The following is a 21,766-nucleotide window of genomic DNA, read 5'->3' as shown; positions in this document are numbered from 1 at the left end:
CATCTCAAACACGGTAAATATGATAGAATACCCAAAGAGGAGTTTTGCCTCATTGGTACTCACTGGCACTCATAGACACAGGATTGATTCTAAATGTATTCCAAAAAGCCCAAAATAATAAGTTCATTGTCTGAACTTTAGCTCCTCGACACCTTCCGCTCCTAATCACCGTGAACCTTGACTATGAGTATCGTGTAGGAAATTAAAGAATGGCAGGAGACCTGCGGCCACCATGCATAATAGCTGTTCGTTAAGAACACCGTTTGCCATATGCAGCTTTTTCGGTCTCAACATTTTATGAATTATTCAACTTTTCATTGACATACTAACACTAAATAAATGTTAAGCTGCATGTATGTAAAATACGCACTGCCATATAAAGGAAGCCCCACGCTTGATATTTCCATAAAAAATCAATAGCTAACTTAAGTAACAATAAATGATTCAATTTTATGCAAGCTATTTTAATGCTACACGAATTTGGCGAAGATTTAAACTTGCTGAAACCTAATTGTGGCTATCTGCGTTCTAAAAAAATGCACGTGTTCCTTGCTCGATAGCTAGTAAACAAACATTAGACCAAATCCGATTTCCCGAGCACAACTTCTGAGTCGCTTATTTGCCAAATTTACTTTCAAACATTAAACCCATATCAAACTCAGCAAGTGTCATTATTAGCATCATCAGCGTCACCAAATCGCCTCATCACCTGTTGGCTCGTTGCTGTTACCGAGATTCGCTTCGCCACTGACCACGCTTTTCTTCAAACCACCCACCGACCGAACGCAGCTAAAACGTGGGATGCTGACCATCGTCGTCGTCGTCCTTCGATGTCTTCATCGCTGCCTAAGACAAGAAAAACGCTGGAAGCAACAGGCATGCGCTCGGGCGGCCGTCCAGCACCGACCACCCTCAACAGGAGCACCAACAGCAGCATCCGTCTACAAAATCACCGTCCGTTATCTGTAGCAAATCAAATCGGGTGCCGCTTGCTTAGGTTTGTATAAAAGCAACCGGAATCGCAACGGATGGCACTATTCACTGCTCGACGAGTCAGTTGGCCACTTCCTGTAGGCCTAACTTTTCGATTGGTGCGAAACGATCTGACAGTGTGGTGACAAGCTTTTGGCAAAGTGCAGTGCAAATTAGTTTCGAACTTTGGAATAGCAGTAAGGATTAGCCGAACGGTTCAGAATGCAACAAGTGGTGCAATTTAGGGCATTCGCGTATGTCTCTCTGATGTTGGTCGTTCTGTCGACGACGGTTGAGTTCTGCTGCGCTGATGGTGAGTGAAGTGATGGTTCTTTTCACAGTTAAGAAGTGCATTGATGTGCTTCGAACGGATTAATAGAAGAATCATGCAGGGTGGGGAAAATTACCTGTGTTTATTTATTATTCGCCTATTGCATAGCAAAATATTTATGGACAATGGGAATACTCTACCATAGATTGTAATTCTAACATCGATGCCTTCAAATACCCTTGTTTGGCTGATACACACACCTTCAAACGCATTTCCGTAGAAAAATATTCACCATCGAAATTCATAATAATTTTCCGTGCAAATTCAGGAGAATTTCGAACACTTCCAAAAGCAATTCAGAAAAGTTTTTCCTATAAAATAAAAACAAATCGTCAAATTTAAAAGATTTGTTCTTAGGAATTCAGGAGATATTTTCGTTTGAATTTCCTTTGAAAATTCAGAAAATTATTGCCCTAATATTTAGACGAATTTTTTTGAGGATTAAAAACAATTTCACTTGTGAATTTCGAACACACAGTATTCCGTAGAAAATCTGTAAAGATTTCAAACCATTTGCCCATGGAAATTCTGAAGAAACTCTGGTGAAAATTGCGAGGATTTTCTCTTGGATGTTATGATGATTTTGGCGTGAAAGTTTCAAAGAATATCTCGTGGAAATCCCAAAAATATAGTTGTGAAAATTCAGAACAACTTTTCTAAGAAAATGCGAATAGCTTTGGGCGGAAATCGTGAAGAAATCTTGTGGAAGTTGCCAATTTTATATCCTTGAATATATATTGAATATATATTGAATTTATATTGAATATTATATCCTTGAAGTGATTTCTTGCTGGATCGAAGAATTTTGTTTTCGGGAAAACGAAAAAAAACCTTTAAAATTTTCTTCTGAACAATCTCCAGAAAACCCTTTAAAATTTACAAAAGTGTACAATTTCAAGAACCTCAAGTAATCCTCAAGAATCTGAAAATAAGACTCTAAAAATGAATTTATTCTGAGATGTTAGGAAGGTTCGTAGAAATTCAAAATGTCTTCATCTCAAACAGTCATAAGGAAGCAACGTTGGGTAAAACTCAAAATCTCAAAACTCGTGTGCGCAATTCAAACACACTATAGGCATCTTGCACAGAGTTATGCATGATTCAACTCACCTCCTCACAAAAAAAAAATTCATGAATGATTTCAAACGGTTTTTGGAGAGAATTTTAGTTCTATAAATAAATGAGACAAACAATGCGATCTTCCAAGATTTTATAACATTTCGAATTAGTGTTCGATAATCAATTTCCTCAAGTGTTAACTCATAGCCGATGGATGCTCATATATATGCAGGAAAGAAACTAAGTTAGATTTTTCATTCTAAAATAATTTCAGTGCTACTGACGCCAACGTAAACCAATCGTCTCTTCGATGCGCGTTTTTGATTATGCTACCGTCGGCAACTTTCTACCGTCGGCAAGAGATTATGCTAGGCACTTTGAAGATAATGTATCTCGAATGAACTTTCCTACCTACCTGGATAACTGGTTGGCTACAGCGTCCATACGCCTATGCCTGGCGTATTGTAGAGCTCCATAATCGTAGGTCTTGGGCGATGTTCCTCCAGTTTCTCCGAACTTTCAGGGTCCCCAGATCCGACTCCACCGCGTGCAGCCAGCGTGTTCGTGGCCTTCCACGAAGTCGCCAGCCCCTATCTGGTTCTCTATTGAATATTGTTTTCGCTATTCTTTCTTCCGACATTCGCACTAAGTGACCAGCCCTCTGAAGCCTGCCGTATTTTATACGATTCACGATATTTTCTTCTTTGTATACTTGAAACAGCTCATGATTCATGCGTCTGCGCCACACACTATTTTCTAGTTTCCCTCCGAGTATTGTACGCAGCACTTTTCGCTCGAAAACCCCGAAAGCTCTCCGGTCCGCCTATTTTAACGTCCAGGCTTCATGTCCATATTTGGGTTCTGGTAAAATCAAAGTTTTGTATAGAGCAAATTTCGTTTCCATCTGCATGTTGCGGGACCTAAGCTGGTTACGTAATCTGTAAAGACCCTATTCGCAGCAGAATACGTCTTTTCACTTCACGGGAAACGTCATTGTCACATGTCACAAGCGTTCCAAGATAAACAAATTGTTCAACAACTTAAAACACATCCCCATCAAGCACTACCTCAGCACCAACATCACTAGGTCTTCTCTATCCCTACCTGCCACCATGTACTTTGTCTTGGTATACCTTGGTCTTGGTATTTGGAATTAACTCTATAGAGTTAATGGTTAAGCTTATCCTCGCCGTCTTCCTCTTCAGTGGGACAAAAGCCTCCACTACTGCTCTACGATCGATTCCAATAAGGTAGATGTCGTCCGCGAAACCCAGGAGCATATGCGACCGTGTGATGATAGTGCCGCTCCTCTGAACGCCAGATCTTCTAATAGCGCCTTCGAGGGCAATTCTGACCAATAAATTCGAAAGTGCATCACCCTGCTTCAATCCGATCCGCCTAAGGTCACAAACGAGGTTGACACTTCGTCTGCAATCCGAATACTTGATTTCGAGCCGTCCAGTGTTGCACGTATCAGTCTAATCAGTTTCGCCGGAAAACCATGTTCGGACATTATCTGCCACAGCTGAATCGTACGCTGCTTTGAAATCATCAAACAGATGGTGAGTCTGCAAGTTGTACTCCCAGAATTTATCAAGGATTATCCGCAGGCTAAACATCTGATCCGTCGTTGATCGGCCCTCACGAAAACCTGCCTGGTATTCGCCGACGAAGGACTCCTCAAGCGGTCTCAGTCTGTTAAACAGGATACGCGACAGGATTTTGTACGCCGAGTTCAGAAGGGTGATCCCTCTGTAATTGGCACACTCTAGTCTGTGCCCTTTCTTATAGATTGGGCATATGAGGCCATCCAACCAGCTGGCAGGCAGTTCTTCATCCTCCCATATTTTCTGGATAATGTGGTGGATTGATTGATGCAGCTGTTCACTTCCGTGTTTGAGAAGCTCGACCGGGATCTCGTCCTTCCCAGCAGCTTTACTGTTTTTCAGCTCGTTTAGAGCCTTCTTAACCTCGTCCAGCGTTGGTGGTTCCACAGCTTGACCGTCGCCGATCCATCCTGCTCCTTAATGCACCTTAATTTTCACCGTTCAACAAATCTTCGAAGTACTCTTTCCACCTGGCTGCCACCATAGTCTTGTATGTCAGCAAATTCCCCTCTTGGTCATTGCACATGGCGGGCATTGGCGTAGTCTTATACCGCGCCATTGACAGTTGCGTAAAAGCTCCGTTTCGTTATCGTTTCTATCCGTGTTCCCCTGCGCTTTTGCTATCACACTCTCTTCATGTTCCCTTTTTTTCTGCGGAGGATTCGTTTCTCTTCTGCCCTTGCTACACTGTACCGCTCTCTGTTGAAACGGGTACGAGCCACTGGCATTTGACTCCTAGCAACATTTTTCACGTCCGTCACTAGCTGGCCTAACACTTCCTGCGCTGTTGTAGTGACAGCTTCGTGGATATTTTCCCATAAGCTGTTGACGTAGCCAGATCCGGTGGCATCTCCTATCCGCTCGTCGGTACAGGTCGGTACCGTTCAGCAATTTCTTCAACTGACAAGCGTTGGATATTGAAACGCATCGTTCTGTTTCGTGCCGGAGAGTCGCACCCGAATTTTTGCATCTACAAGATAGTGATCCGAGTCGATGTTCGGACCTCTGAAGGATCTTACATAACATCCGAGAAATGTCGTCCGTCGACCAGCACGTGGTCTATTTGTGAACATGTGTCTCCACTCGGATGTTGCCAGGTGTGTTTGCGGATATTCTTACGTGCGAAGTAGGTACTGCTTATTGTCATCCCTCTAGCAGCAGGTTACAAGTCGCAGACCATTCTCGTTGGTAGCGGAATGAAGGCTTTCCGTATTAATGACAAGGCGAAAGAAACTTTCTCTTCCGATCGGCGCATTTGCATCCCCGATGACGATCTTTAAATCGTGTGTTGGGCACTCTCCGTAGGCCTTATCAAGGCTCTCATAGAACTCATCCTTCACGTCATCAGGCTTATCGTTCGTTGGGGCATAGATGCTGATCAGGCTATAGTTGAAGAATTTGCCCTTCATTCTCAACACGCATATGTGGTCGTTTATCGGCTTCCACCGGATAACACGCTTCATCTGCTTCCCGATCACCATGAAGACAACCCCTCGTTCTGCTCTGTCACCGCCGCTATAGTAGATGTGGTACTTGAATGAGGTGTTAGCTATGGGATTCGCCCCCCGGAATTCACGTTCTCCAGTTAGGGCCACCGTATTTCCTGGCAATAATTTACTAATAAATTTATTGCATCGTCTCCCTCGAATACGCGATTATTTTTATTTCGCTTCCGACAGCAACTATCTACCATCGCCAGGCGATTAAGGTTTGTACTTTGGAAAAATATTATTACGGATCAACCATCTCTTGTATAAAAGGGTGGTCTTAAAAGGAATCGATTTGTTTTCAATAATAAGGAAAGGTGGTCGGTTGTCAGCACCCTTTTGTTTTTGGTCCATAACTTTCGTCAAATTGCACAATGTGGTGATATTTCCATACCAACATAGGCATAAGCTAATAACTGATGGAGAGATTTGTTTTATTTCATGTAATGAAAATTTTTAAAGTTAATTTTATGCCATTTCGAAAAAGGTGTTCGGTTGTCGGCACCCTAGAAAACCCACTCAAAATAAAAACTATGAAGTTGGGGCATTATGGCTGGAAATATCAAGATTTATTGTGTTAACAGCAATAAAATTTATCACATTCAAGTACATTATACACATTTTATCAAGATTTCTAAAATTGTTAGTTTTGCTAACAACTCGGCTTATAACCTGAAATTAAGCAATAAACATGTGATTTCCATTGTTGATAACCTGGGTTCCGACAACCGAAAGAAGTAACCCTTTTGAAAACGGGAAATAATAACGGTGGCATTCATGGTGGTTTACATGCAGGTTTTAATAAAAGTTCAACGGAGCCCATTGTCAAACCGCACCACATCCTAGGCAGACACCACAACTCGCAGTTTGTCTGGGAAAGGGTCGCCAAGCCCTTTGACTTAGTCCCTACTGCCCCCGCCTTGAGATCTATTGGGGGTATAAATTGACCATTACTTATGATCGCTCGAAGAATACCATCCCGCGCTGCAAAAGGTCAAATCGATACATGACTCGACTCACCTCTTGGACCTCTGATCGTGGATACCTGTCCCTTGTTCAACAGGACCACGTTTAGTATCGCTAGCGACTCTAGCAGGATATTACCTCTGCCGTTAGTAAACCAGAACCCTCAGCGCACTGCCCACGCATTATAGTCATTTGCTACTTCGAATGGTTTTAGACAGTTAGTGCCGAATGTTAGTGCGCCTACAAGACTATCTAATAGCCTAGCGTACGGCTCTGTATTCCATCTAGGAGGATAGTAGCAGCTACAAGAACAAACACCGTTTACTTTGGCTATTACTTTGGCTTACCCTCATCATCTGGAGATGATACAATTCCCTGGATTGGGTACTTCCTGTATGTTCAGATTGGCACTGTTCTGGACTTGCCCATAACCCAACTGCCGTTCCCAGCTGGGATGCAATACGGGTCCGACAGCAGGGCAACATCAGTCATTTTTCATATATCGACCGTTGTCGTTGTAACAACGCTTGCGCTTCCTCCCAGTGCAGGGGTTGAGATTCAACTGAGTTACTTGCATGGAAGCCGGACAAGCCAGCCCAGCGGGTGGGTATATGTTGTGTACGCCAGGAACGCAGATCAAACACCTTGGTGCAGCCTGGCAGTTGTGCGCCTTTTGTCCTTCAACTCCGCGCCTTTGGCATAGTCTACTCCGATCTGGATCCTTGCAGTCATTTATGACTTATGTCCACAATCGAAGCACTTAGCAGTCTTGAGTTTGTTGGTTTAGGATCGTCGGGCATACTGACCAACCCACCTTAAACTTGGCCTTATCCAGCACCTTCTTGACATCAACCAAGAGTACATGAAATGTGGCAACCCGTGATTTCGCTCGACCCTCTTTAACCGAATCAGTGCAGCCACCAGGTCTTCGGCTTTGGTTATTTCATCCAGAACCCGACACTGGACTACTTCTACTGGGCATATGGCCTTAACTTTTTATACGCAGCACTCTTCTGCGCAGCTTATCTCACCCTTTTGCATTCTGAGAAAATAGTTGACATCCTCACCAACGCCAGCGAGTTTTTCCTTGCTTCTCATGATGGCCCTTGGTACATCGGTCTGCTTTGATAATGATTGCTTCGCATCTGTCGCTTCGATTTCTTCTTATTAGTATTACATTGCCGAGACATTGCCGCCTCGCAGCATAGTGTTCATTTAGCCAGAGCTTCAAATATTCGATTATTTTTTATGAAGCCCATCGGCCTTCTTTGTCACTTCACTTCTAAACATATTCATATTCGACTCTGCACCGCCAATTTTCAAAATGAATATGGGTCGGTGAGTATTTATTTGAATATCACAAATTATTAAATAATCGAAAAACTAAACACACTTTTGATGATTTAAATAAATACACGCATAGATCTAATCCCGACGTTCAATTGAGGGGCATTTTTAGCGTCAAATGTCAATATAATCAAGGCTAATTTTGTTTTTTTCGCGCGCAGTCACCATACTCAGTGGTAATCAATTGAATGAATTTATGAAGAAGTAAACTGAGTAAGTTATTCTATGTTTTGAATAATCAAAACACGAATATCAAAAGTCGGAGTGAATGTGCTTCATGAAAGTGAATATTTCATCACGCTAAAAATGAACTACTCAAAATTGAGTCGAATCCGACTCATTTTCATTAAAAACGGGACAGGAGTCTGTTTGTCGTAAAATGCACTTAGATTGATAGATAAACTTGATTCGCATCTGTCGTATTAAAAGTTGATGGAAGGCCAAGCTTAACTTTCGCGAAATCATCATTTTATTGAAGTAGTATCTTTTACTCAAATTTTGAGTTGTCCCGTTTTTAATGAAAATGAGTAGGATTCGACTCAATTTTTAGTAGTTCATTTTTAGCGTGATGCTCTGCATTCAGCACTTCCACAGTTATTAACCGCGAGGTTTCTAAGCTAAGTGACCATTTTGCATTCATATATCATGAGGCTAACACAATGATACTTTTATGCCCAGGGAAGTCGAGATAATTTCCAAACCGAAAAATTCCTAGACCGGCACCGGGAATCGAACCCAGCCACCCTCAGCATGGCCTTGATTTATAGCCGTGCATCTTACCGCTAGGCTACGGCCATTGAAAGGTGTGCCCACTCGCATACAGGTCACCGCTTCTTTCTCTGTCTCTCTCAGCCGTTTTCTTTGGGGCTTCCTTTTCTGCTCGTTTCGCTTTCTGGGGTTCAAGACCTCTCTCTCAATGGAAGGCGATCCTCCATGCGAACTTTAGTACCCTTTTATGGTGGAGATACTTCCTTCGTATTTAATTTGGGTCAGCTGTTTTCCTGACCTTATCCCGACGTTTGTTTGGTCCTATTCCTTCCTCTCTGATGGTACTGGTTTGGCACTAGCTTCTTTCTTATCGGCTTCCAACCCGACCTGAGACTAGGAGTTGCACCTGTGACGGCCATGCGTCTTCGGGGTTCTGTAGTTTGGCGTTCCTCCGCCTGCTCTCTGTCGCTTACCCCTGGCGACCTATGGAGCGACCGATTAAGGCCACTTCGTCTAGCAGAAGGATCCACCTTGTTGTCGGACGCTCCTCCTGCTTCACTTGATTTCTTGTAGTGATAAGACTTCATAGCGATTGGGTTCCCTCTGTAGCTGTCGTCGAATCCCACTGAAGTAGTCGCCTTTGTGATCCCATGGTTATCTATGCTTGCCGAGGTAGCAGGGAGGTCATCCGAGGGTTGACACTTGCGTATTCAGAACCAGATAAGCGCTAGTCATGAATTATCACGGTGGGACTGAAGACAGCCTAGCCGTCACCCGACCTTACTAAGGGAGTAAAAAGTCTCCACTGTCAGCCCTCGCATCCAAAACATAGCAATAACCAAAGCAAAGTCCATTAACGCATCAGTCTCAATACGCTTTTAAGCGTTCCCAAATTGGTACGCCATATTGGCAGCTTCAGTATTAAACCGAGCCTGACCATATGACCAGTAGTTGTAAAATTATAGCTAGTTAGCCGCTTATTTTTAGAAGGGGCGCTCACATATTAGGGCGCGTGTAAGGGTGTTTTCAAGGGCGTATATTCAGCCACTGAAACAAATGTAGTAAAAATTAGCATTAGCATTAGCATTAGCATTGACCAATTCGCACAAATTCGTAGGTGGTACAAGCCAAGACTATTGTATGAGAGTAGCAACACTTTCATCCGTTACCACAGATATTGATTTGGGACTAATCACTATTGTCGAATTTGTTTTTGAACCTGGGTCAGTGCCAACCCGAACCCTGAATTAAAAAACATTTTCAGTTCCATCTGTCATTGGATATGTTGGTGTGCGTAGCATCGTGTAACATCGTGTAACATCGTGTTTGTTTTGATTCGAAACATATGATCCAGGACTTCCAGTTCACTGGCAGTGCGTTGGCCGTGACTAATCAGATCATGATAAATAAATATGTTTAAGTGCGTGAACTGATTTTTGCGGATAGTGGAATTTACTTTTGGGTGGATATAAATAGGGGACCTGCTCCTGGAATTTATCTCATGGCTCCGATATTCATCCCATCAAAAACAAAGCATTTTAAAGGAATTTGGATTGTTTATTATTTCTGCGATTTTTTTTAACAGTGAGCACGCATTTGGACAAAAAGATGCGACGAAATTGGTGATGTGTTTCTCTGTTTCCCGATGAGATGAATATATGTTCAGTGAGATGGAGATCGGAACAGTTCCCCTATTTTATTATATTCAATAATCCCGTGCACATTTTTATACCAAGAATTCCGTATAGAATTCATGTAAAAGAGATCTTCTATTCTACAAAAATTCATCTATTTCTGCTAAAGTTTTCGGAGAACACTCAGAAGCATGTAATAAAAATTCTCCAGGATTCGCTATTTTTTTCCTCGCTACCTCTCCTGATAAAGGTAGCCTCACACCTCGGGAAAATTTTCCGCCGGATTTTGGGCCCCGTGCATTTTCAATTTTCAAGAATCTCCCGGAGGAATTGCTCAAGGTACTTCCGGGGGAATTTATGTACGAAACTTGCGGAGCAATTCCTGAAGGAAACTTCGAGTAAGTTCCTGTATTCCAGAAAGATTTTCTGAAGGAATTATATTGTAGGAATTTCCAAATTAATTCCTGGAGCAACTTCCAGAAAAAATCCTGGAACAGTCTTCATATTCCTAGTAAGATATTCCTAGAAGGATTTCCAAAGAAATTCATCTCGAAAGGATCCCTTGGTAAAAATATGGAGGAATGCCTGAAAGATATCGCCAAAAATTCAAGAAATAATTACTGAAGTAATTTCTGGCAGAATTCCCGAAGAAAATTCTGAAACGCACGAAAGAGTTTTTGGAAGAATTTCAAAAGAAATAGTTTTTAAGTAATTTCTGCATAATAAATAATTCTATTCGGTATTCCTCGAATATGTTTTTCTGACAATTCTTAGCGGATTTTGTGAACGGGCTTCAAGGGAAATTCCCAAACTAGATAATTCCATTCACCGACCTAATTTAAGACACAATCTGTGAGGAAAAAACCTGAATGAGCTAATGAATACATAACTTCCCTAATCATTGTTTTTAAAACTGAATCTAGACAACAGTACCGGATTAATTTCATTTATAACTACAATAACAAATATCAAAAAATTCCCGGAAAAAAAGATTTTCAACGTGCATTTCATTTTAATAAACAGACAGTTTCGTTTCTCCCTTCTGCTTGTTTATTCCGTCCAGTCCCACCCACCCACGTGGTTTTGACAGTTGAAGTACAGTCGTACTGGTGAACCCGGTGCGAAACTGTGAAACAACACAGTGCGAACCCAACAGCTTTGGGGTTGGAACTAGTGCGAAACTAGTTCCAACCTGAGCGAATAAAAAACACTTTGACAGCACTTAGGTTGGAACTGGTTCCAACCTAGGTTGAACTTTTAAAAACGAATTCGACATATCTCTTAGATGGAAGTAATGCACTCTCCAATAGTCGAGATCTGTCCTGACCACGTCCTTGCGAATGCTGAGGAAGGGAAGGATGGTTAGTTGGACACCTACTTAAAAAAGAAGCAGAGAACTCTGCGACCTATCATAGGTGACACCGGAGGTTTTGGGATTGTGTGGAAGGTTAAAACAGTAGGAATTGTTTTGGCAGAACGTGAAACACAGGAATAACTGAGATAGTAATACAAAGTAGGAAAGGGACGAGCCTGGAATCGAACCCACGACCTCCTGCTTATAAGGCAGAAGCGGTAGCCACTAGACCACCGAGGTCGTTCTGGAACAAATGTAGTAAAAATTGTGCTAACATAAGTTTTTTATATACCTTTATTAGGGAGACTTTTAGCCCAAACCTGGCACGTCTCGTACCTGCTAAAATAAGTATTCTTTACAATAATTCTACTAATAATTCTACATAATGCTAGATATGCCTGTTCAAATGTTCTTCAATATTTTTAAAGAATTTGTTTAAATATCGAATAAAACCTCATAGACTTAAAAGTGGTAGAAACGGGAAATAGTTGCGGTGAACGGTGTATTGTGGACAATAGACACCGTTGTTGGACACCATTCTACGTCTTTCGAAATTCCTTAAATGTGATCCGCTTAACTAACATCCGTACAGCTTCAGTAACTGAATAAATACAATAAACAGGGCTGTCAGATGATTTTTTCGTAAATCTGTATTGGCATGCGTAAAAAATCTGTATTGTCTGTATTTGGGGGGAAATAGATTTTTTTAAATAAATTATGCAAAATAGAGTTTTTGATGAATGCAATAGTATGTACTTAGATAATATTCTCATTAAATTCTTTAAAACCAGCTAAACAAAATTAGAAATCTCAGAAATCCGTTGAAATCTTTTTCTCCCCCTGCTCCTTGCAATAATGTAGAAGCATCACACCACTAAAATTTTTCTTGGTTGTTATGATTCACTTTAAAATTCACATTAAAATCTTTTCCGAAATACATGTCCTTTTTTTGAATTCCGCATCTCAATTATTATTCGATCTCTGTAAAAACTTTATCATGGTTCTACAAGTGATGTTTTTGCTAGCTGTTTCCGTATTGAAGGAAACAATTTATGTCAATTTCTAAATAACGATTACTAAATTCGATTGCGCAAAAATTGCTATATTTTGTTATTTATGCATACCAAATCAACTGATGCTCATGATACAGGTAGGAATAAATTTCTTATGTATTCCATTATAATTATGAAGAAGCATATATCACAATGGCAATATAAGTTTCCAAGGTAACTGTGAAAAATCTTAAATTGTTTGATAATTCGATATACATGGACTGATATGGTGACGGAATATACTCAAGAAACATTTAACTAGCTTGAAAGCTCAAATATCCGAAACTTTTTTAAAACATATTTGGTGCTCTTTTTTGAGACCCAATCAATTTCATTAGAAATAACAGTACTTTATCTGAAACTCAACTGAGTTTTCCAAGTATGCAGAAAGCAGTCACAACTCAATTTATTATTATTACTATTAATTTATTAATCTTAATTATGGCTTATGTGTAACAGTGAAATGGTACTGGGTTTGAATTATGGAAAGACAATATCCAATAGATTTGAAAGCATTGAAGTAGACTTTATATGAAGCAAAACGAAGAGTCACCAAAATATTTATTAATCAAAGCAATCGTGGCGATTCGTTAGTCAAATACATGTGGTGAACCATCGCAGACAGTAAATAGTGATAGTTTTCCAGCAAACCCTGATAGCCTATTCTCACAATAAGCTCCACCGTTTAGACTTCATGATTTTATTTAAAATTTTAAAATATTTAATTAAATCTCGTATGTAATTTTTTCAAGGACGTTAACATTTAAAATAACAAAAAAAGTAGAAGGTTGTATCAGATACACGATCGCAAAATCAACGTAGAATTACGTATTAGAGGTCAGCGACTCAGAACAGTAGGTTTCTGGCCTTTAATCACTTTTCGAATTTGATTTTAAACATTTACTAATTCACGCGACTAATAGCCGAAATGAAGGCAATTAACTATGTATAACAAGTTTTCAACAATGCCTGACAAAATTCAATTCTTCAATAGTTTTGCACTTTTATTCAATTGTTTTTAATAGTTGTACAAAATCTTGTTCAAAGAGTTTGTCGATCGATTGATACAAAAATCATCAAAATCGGTTGAAAGATGGCTGAGCTATTAGCCCATACTTCCTGGCCACTTTTCGTGTCTCGAATTTGATTCTGCAGAATGACCCCCTTATGTTTTCCCGAAGGACGTATTCTACGTAAAAAATCTGTATAAATCTGTACTCTATTTGAAAAATCTGTATAAAATCTGTAATCTGTATCATGTCTGTATTGACGTTAAAAAATCTGTAAAATACAGATAAATCTGTATATATGGCAGCCCTGACAATAATCAATAACAGCGCCGACCATGTCCTTGAAGACAGTTATGAAAATAAAAGGGCTTAAGTATGTGTTATTTGCTATTTAGAGTCCGTGTTTACCTCTACGTCTCCACAAAAATCACAGGAGGTAACATTTGTTAATGAGTAGGTTTCGCAATGATAAGTGATGTGATCGTCTGAGCATTTTAAACACTAATATAAACGCTCATAAATGTAATAAATCGCGTACTAACAATCGAACGCGCGACAATCTTGGACATTGTTTCCTTAGGAAATTCCTTTGTTTTTTTTAATTCTTTATTTAGGTGGTTTTTTAATTCTAGATTAAGTTCAACACCGAGGAAAATTCCTTTGTAAATCTCACCAGAAAATCCTTCGAAAATTTCTTTAGTAAACCATACAACATTTCCTGCAGGATTAGAGTTAGAGGTGTGCGCCGCCGCGCCACGCCGCCGACATTTTTGCATCGGCGCGCCGCCGTTTCAAATTTGTTACGCCGCTGATCTATAATTTTCCACGCCGATTCAAATTTTCAGTGGAAGCTCCAAAGATTCAGTGCAATTTCCGTATAATTTCCTGATAGATCTCTACAACATCATGGTGAAACTCCAGAGAATTTTTCTTGAAGATACCAATTATTTCCATGAAATCCCATACAATGTCTTGTTGAAATTTTGAAAAGCTCTCCGTAAAATTTAGGCGTGAAAATTGTGAGAAGTTCCCGTTGAATTTCAAAAAAATCTAATTGAAATTTAATTTTTGAACAGAAAAGAGTCGTTCGGCAGAAAGCCACAAGGCTGAAAGTTTAACCGAAAAGACTATTTGGTAGAAGCCTTTCCGAGCAAATCGGTAACTTAACATGAAAAAATGAGTACACAGTTTGATGTCACATCATTCAAATTAATAATGTACAGCAAAATGAGATCAAAATATGTAATCAATCATGATGATTTATACATGTGTGAAAACAAATTATGACTCAATTTGATGTCAAAACCTAAATATGTTTTCTATATGATCTTATTATGTTTTCAGACTTCGCTAGGATATCTAGCCTAAAGTTATTTGGCTGAGAATGCCATTTGGTCGAACCTGGGTGCTGCGGATAGAGCCGCTTTTGTGCTTTCAAGCGAGTAGTGGGATATTTTGAAATCAATCCCATAGGCGAAATATTTTTGCAGTTACTTGGCTGTCAAACATTTCCCGCTCTTCGAATTTCTCTTTGCATGCTGCATGAAGGCGCACAAATGCGCGAGACTCTACATGACTTTACGATGGTTTACATACATTCCTGCTCCAATCAGCTGCTGAATCTCGGGAAATCTCGTAACGGGTGCTTTTTAGTTGCATTCATTATAATTTTCCACTCGAAATATAATGTGAATATATTTGTTAAAAAGAATGCAAAACTTAAACTAAGTTTATGTTTAATTTTTACCCAAATAATAACAATACTTCTCAATATAAGAACGAACATAACCACAATCTTCAATGTTTGGCTCCGGCACAATAGAAAATTTTGGCTTCACTTTGACAACCAAATCGATTCTATCCGCACCACCCAGGGTCGAACAGTTTCTTTAGCTGAAAAAATCGTGAATATGTCCATCAGCCGAAATAGTCTTTTGGTCGAAAAGGACATTCGGTCGAAAGTGTCGTTCGGCTGAAATGGTCATTTTGGGTATTTTTAAGACAATAACGGGAGAATCTCTTGAAATTTAAAAAAACTTTTAGCCCTCAAAATTTTAACCAAAGATCTCCAGTTTTTCCAGAATATTTATTTGAAAATTATTCTCAGATTTTCCACGGAAACTACTTTCAAGTATCGAGAACTCTTTGGAATTACCAAGAGGAGCTCTTTGGATTTACCAAGGAAAGTTGTTTGGGATTTACATGAGAATCTCTTCAGAGTTTTCACGGGAAGTTGTTCCAAATTTCTATAGGAAAATATTCGGAATATCCACGGAATGTTCCTATTGAGTTTCTGGTGAGTATTTTTTGAAATTCACATAGAAAATTGTGACTGGTAAAAGAGATGCTTTACGTTGACTTCCCCAATCTAGATTATATAAGACGGTTAGTTTTTTTATCCTTTATTAGAGTGTTTTTTTCGCAGGGAGAAGTTCATCACTAAACGGCTAGTTTGGCATAGCCAACTTTAAAACATCGAAAAAATGCTCGGAATTTTTGAGGATTTTTTTTTGGATTTCTTCAGAAAATTCTTTGCATTTTCGATTATAAATTCTTGGTATGTTCCATTGACCGAAAGCGACAGATGGCTGGCAATTTGGCCGAAAAAGCCGTTTGCCCTAACAGGTTGTCCTGGGCAGAAGCTATTAACAGAATAACAAAACATTATATGGACTTAATTGATATAAGAGATAAAAGAACAGGCAACACTATCACAAATTTACACCGAAATATCATTTAAATATCAAGATATGTACAAAAATGTACTTCCTGAAACCTTCTTTGAAAAGTGTTGTTCGGCTGAATTGATTTTTTTTTTGTCAAAAAGACGTTTATCCGAATAGGTCATTTGACAGAAAATGCCGTTCGGCCAGAAGTGTTGTTTTGCAGAAAGAACATTTTCGGGCCAAATTACCATTCCTACCAAACGGAATTTTCGGTCAAATGATCTATTCGGTTAAAAGATTTTTTTCGGCCAAATTACCAGTTCGGCTGAATGTCCATTTCGCCTGTATGTCATTTTCGGTCAAACTACATTTATGGTCTTTTGACAATTAGCCTTTTCAACGTAAATATCATTAGGCCAAATGGATGGATATTTTGGATTAAATTACCCGTTCAGTTATTGACATTTGGCCGTATAACCTGTTGGCCTGAACTATATTTTCGGACAAATATTCCATTCTGCCAAACGACCATTTCGGCCAAACAGCATTTTTGGGCTGATGACCTATTCGGCTTAACGACCTGTTAGGGCAAACGACTATTTGGGCCATATTACCATTCGGCCGTCTGTCGCTTGCGGCCAATGGGATTTTCCAAGAATTTCTAATGGACAATACACGAGTCGTTCGATAACTGCAACATGTTTTCGTCTCAGTTAGCGAATGGCGTTGGATAACTGGACGCATTCTGGACGGTACACAATTGTCAGACGACGTCAGAATAGAAGTGCACCTCATTGTTCAGCGCTATGTAGCTATCATCGAATTTGACATCGTTTTGAAGCTCAGCTATCCGATAACTGCAAAACTGATGTAACTATTGAAATTCAGTTAAAAGCATTGCAGTTAAATTACTTCAGTTATCGAACGTCTTCAATACACACAATTTCCCTTAGAAATCCAATAATTTCGAACAATTTTTCGTTGAGACATTTTGAACATGAAATTCTAAAGAAGTTTCCGTTAAACTTACGGACAATTTCTCGTGAACATTTTAGAGATTTTTTCTTGAAAACTCCTTAGAGTCTCCCGCGGAAATTCTTAACAATTTACTGTTTTATTGTTGGCCATGCCAAACTAGCCGTCTTTATTATTCTAGACTGAAAAAGTCAACGGTTGAACACTTATTCTACCAACCACACTCTCCTACAATTATTAAGAATTTTCTGTGAAAAATTCGAAGAATACTCAACAGGAACTTTTCGTAAATTTCTGAAGTTTTTCCTGTGGAAGTTAAAATCATTGTTTTGTAAAAATTCTGAAGTTTCTCATGTAAATTGCGACGATTTTTCTGCTGAAACTCCAAACAATTTTATTTTGGAATTACAAAGACCTTCTCTTCCAAAGATTGCATGAAAATATTTATAGATTTTCTGGAGAAGTTCATTAGATTTTTCATGCGAAATTCAAAACATTCTTCTTTTAATGTCTTGAAAATATCCCGAAAAAATGCAAAAAAATAGAAAATCGTAGAAAATCGTGATGAAAAAATCGCCACGCCGATTCACGCCGCCGCCGCCGCCGGCTAAAATGGCTTTCGGCGTGACGCCGAAAACGCCGCCGCCGCCGGCCAAAATTTTGACAAACGCCGCCGCCGACGAATATCGGACCGGCGCACACCTCTAATTAGAGTTCAGTGCGTGTTTTCTCTAGTCTCGGACAGCAGAGCGATCGTGCGATCTGCCGAAATATTGTGTTCTGCATTGCGCGGCCGGTAATAAAGTTCAATCCGTTCAGCGTGTATTTTTTAGGAGTAGCTATCCTCGCGAAGTAGTTAAGATATCGAATCAGTCTTCGGGAAAATACGTAAGACACGCGTTGCTTTTCCGTTTTTGCATCATCATGAATATGGTGTCGTTCAAATGAAATAATTAGCCGCTTACCAAGCCGATTTCCAATATATTTCCTTCCCAACTAACATACTATTCCTTTCCAATGCGCTCATGGAGATGCAGAGGATTCCTTGGTCTCTTGTAGCAATGAGTGTCGAAATAATTTTCCTCTTCTTATCCTAATTGACTGTGAGGACGTTGAATTAAAGAAACTCCGAAGCATGTACAGTGAGAATAGCTTTCTGGTCCCGAGAAAACTATTCAATTGGTGAGCTGTTATTTGTTGTTTCTCGACCAATCGCGACTAGCAACTACGATGGGTACAGTCAATCAAGCTAAGCTAAGCATAAAACATTTCCTGCAGGATTAATTCCGGGATTTTTTGGAAGGGATTTTTTTTCGGAAATTCATTACAGAACGACATACTCTCCTATGGAAATCCTTTCATAGGATCCTTTCAAAGAATCCTTCCGAATCCAAATCCTTTTAAGAATTTTCAGAGGAGTTTTCAACGCAAAATCCAAAAAATTTCCTTAACAAAATTCCCAAAGGAAAAAACTGCTTGAGGAATTACTGGAGGATTTTTTTTAATTTCTGTAACAATCGCTGAATGAATTCCTAGAAAAACAATATGAAGGAATTCCTCAATCATTTTATTTAAGGAAAGCACATTTTTCGTAAGGTCTCCTAATGGAATTTTCAAATCAATTTGCAAAAGAATTTCCAAAAACATACCTAAAAGAAAACGTACACTGATATGTAAATACTGGTACGAATCGACTGACCTTTTAAATTTAGCTTATTATGCTGAGGATCTTAAGCTACATTCATCTAGATATCGTTTGTTTTTCCAAACAACTCATGATATAAATAGCAACATAATGAAACGAAACCACAACCGCATATACGTCAGCCACGTGACAATCAGAACAGTACGCCACCACCGCAAAAGAAAATTAATCTGGAAATGCCGTAGGTAAAACAATAATTAAAGCTCCATTAGCATCACAATCAAAAGCCTCCCAGCAATTGGGTGTATCGCGTGGAAAGTAAAGCTTACACTGAAAACCGAAACTACCCAAAAGTGGGTTGTTTGCACTCAAAACCGTGGTTTGGACCAATAACCCAAATTTGAGTAAAATGACTTTTCTGGCACTAGGTAGTTTGCCTTTAATCCCATGTAAACAATTTACCCAAAGCTGAGTTTAATTTATCCAAAGCGGACCTTGATCAACCCAAAATAGAGAATATTGAATTTACTCAAATTTGGGTTATTGGGCTGAGCAACCTCGGTGAGGTGTTTGCATCTTGCTCTAGTTTTGATAGCAATCATGGGAAAGAAAGGGAAAACTACCCAAATTAGGGTAAATTTTTTCTGCGATATTCTCATTAGTGTGTATATTGAACTCAAAGTTTGGGTTGATTTATCTGTCCGTGTAGATTAGTCCTCCAATTGGAACAACAATGACAATGGTGGAAGAAGACGGACCATGCTGCGGAAAGTGATGATTGCAGCTTTTGCATCCACTCCATGCCGCCTCATAGTTTGCTATTCCAAATCATAGCCACCAGCTCGTAAAAATGACACCACAAGTGGAGATAAACCGAGTGTCCCCAATATAAAGATACGGAAGCGTAAGCGTCGGAAAACAAAATCGATGGATAAACGATTAGTTACATTGCAATGGTTTTGAGTTAATAAAATTAGGGTCATACAAATATTACCAATAACTCAAGAATCACACTCCTGGATGACACGAAGTTTGCTTAACACTTAATAAAATTCAATATTTTATCCACAGCAACGACAAGATGAGCAGATATTAATCTCTTGAATGTATTGTTGTCTTTCCATCCGACTCCGATTATGACGATGTTGACTACGACGAATTGCAACCATCTCCCACCACAACAGTATCTGACCTGGACAGCATCGGAGATGCACGACACAAAAGAGGACCTACGGGTGGGCTGTTTGCATTTCCCCGAGTAGGTCGCTCCGATCCGGATCTGTTCCAATGGGGCGACGTTCAATCGCTGCCACTGGAGGATTATGGTGAGAACAGAAAAAAAACACAAATTCGATTGAAACTTTTTTAACCACTCTTTATAGAGGACTACCCCATCCGGGAATCGAAACGTCAGGGTTTGGTGCCCTTCCCACGGGTAGGTCGTGCCGCACAGAACCCGGCTTTCTTCTACTGGCCCTGGGCGATGACAGCGTCCGGACAGCTGCAGAAACGTGCCAGCAATTCCGGTGCCAACAGTGGCATGTGGTTCGGTCCCAGGCTGGGCAAACGTGCCTCTGCGGCATCCACCGAGATCAAAGGTGAACAATTGTAAACACGGAAGGTGAATAATTGTTCAATGTTGAATGACGCAATAAATTGTATTTTTCTTCCTTTTTAATTGTCCTTCGAATATGTGTAATGAACAATCGGTGGTACAATCTGCGTGTTTAACTGAGTGGTGGATGGGATGTCGATGGGCAATGAGCTGTGCATGATGCATCGATTCGAAGATCTTGACGGGGAATGGATTCTTACTGTTTTCAATAATAAATCTGTTACCCTTATTATACAACTCACTAATCTATTTCCGCCTTCAATCAAAAGGAACCGACGTCTACACACCTCGCCTGGGTCGTAACATGGAACGGCAGCAGGTCGAGGACGCCGGAGACTTGAACGCCCGAAGCAGCAGCAATAGAAGCCTAGTGGACATTGAACGCCTTTTCCGATTGTCGCTTTCATCGGGATATTAATCGAGACTTATCAAACCTTCGTTTTTCCGGTTTCAAAATGTGTTGCTGCTATTTTATATTCATATTTAGTAGAGTAGTTTTGGAATAAATTGCCTGATGAAGGTCCATTGAATGGCAAAAGAGAAAAAAAAAACATTAAAATGGAAAAGGCTGGAGAAAGCTTGTTGGACCGACACTGTGTGAACAGTGTCCGACAACAAACTTTCTAACTCAACGTAAAACATTGGATCTTTGTCAAACAATTTCTCGCAATGCAATAAAAGTAATAATCTTAGAAAGCAAAAGTACCATATTGAAGGAGTTTATCTCTCTAAAAATGCCAAGCACACAAATGAAAAATACAAAAAAAACACTTAGCAAACCCAATTGTGTTGAGTTGCTCCTGTTACAAATGGTTAGAAAGGTGATCCCCAAAAAACGTTGTAAATAAAAACTTATAATATATTCGCATTTGTAAATTAATTTTCGACTGTATTCTATTGAAAGAAATTCTTGTGCCCTAAGCCCTTGGGCAGAAAGTCTCATAATAAAGAATAAGAAATAGGAAGGAATCATCTTTTTCCATTTACAATTAAGAATTTTCCACAAAATAAGAATAAATTAGCGGGAAAATTAAAAAAAAATCCAAAGATTTATTTATTAACAATAAACTATTACAAAGTTTTCCACAAAATATTTTTTTCCATAAAAAATTAAAAAAAAACTCAAAAATTTTCATAAAAAATACAAAAAAGCAATGAAATTAATGAAATTTTCCACGAACTTTAAACCCTATTAAGCAAGGGGTCATCAATGAAAAAATGCTCAGTTTTATAGCTTTTTTATAGGGACACAACCCGTTGCAGTTGCAACACGTCTTTTCGCCTCACGGCTGACGTCATTACCACATGTAACATGTGTTCCAAGATATATGAATTTGT

General features: G+C 39.5%; 1 protein-coding gene across 1 annotated transcript; it reads left to right on the top strand.

Annotated features, from left to right (window-relative positions):
- Window positions 1-1,037: 1,037 nt before the first annotated feature.
- On the top strand, window positions 1,038-21,308 carry LOC134211849 (cardio acceleratory peptide 2b). Its single transcript, XM_062689165.1, has 4 exons — window positions 1,038-1,285; window positions 19,998-20,138; window positions 20,196-20,411; window positions 20,698-21,308. The coding sequence occupies exons 1-4, from the start codon at window positions 1,195-1,197 to the stop codon at window positions 20,844-20,846; spliced, it is 597 nt and encodes a 198-aa protein (XP_062545149.1). The 5' UTR covers window positions 1,038-1,194; the 3' UTR covers window positions 20,847-21,308.
- Window positions 21,309-21,766: the final 458 nt, after the last annotated feature.

The sequence above is a fragment of the Armigeres subalbatus genome, chromosome 1, assembly GCF_024139115.2.
Source record: "Armigeres subalbatus isolate Guangzhou_Male chromosome 1, GZ_Asu_2, whole genome shotgun sequence".
NCBI lineage: Eukaryota > Metazoa > Arthropoda > Insecta > Diptera > Culicidae > Armigeres > Armigeres subalbatus.
The sequence above is the reverse complement of the archived record's forward strand: the minus strand, read 5'-3'. Positions and strand labels throughout refer to the sequence as shown.

Coding starts and splice junctions, on each gene's coding strand:
- LOC134211849 (XM_062689165.1), top strand. CDS start 1,195: ATGCAACAAGTGGTGCAATTTAGGGCATTCGCGTATGTCTCTCTGATG. Junction 1,286..19,997: donor TGAGTTCTGCTGCGCTGATG/GTGAGTGAAGTG, acceptor CCACCACAACAG/TATCTGACCTGGACAGCATC. Junction 20,412..20,697: donor GGCATCCACCGAGATCAAAG/GTGAACAATTGT, acceptor TTCAATCAAAAG/GAACCGACGTCTACACACCT.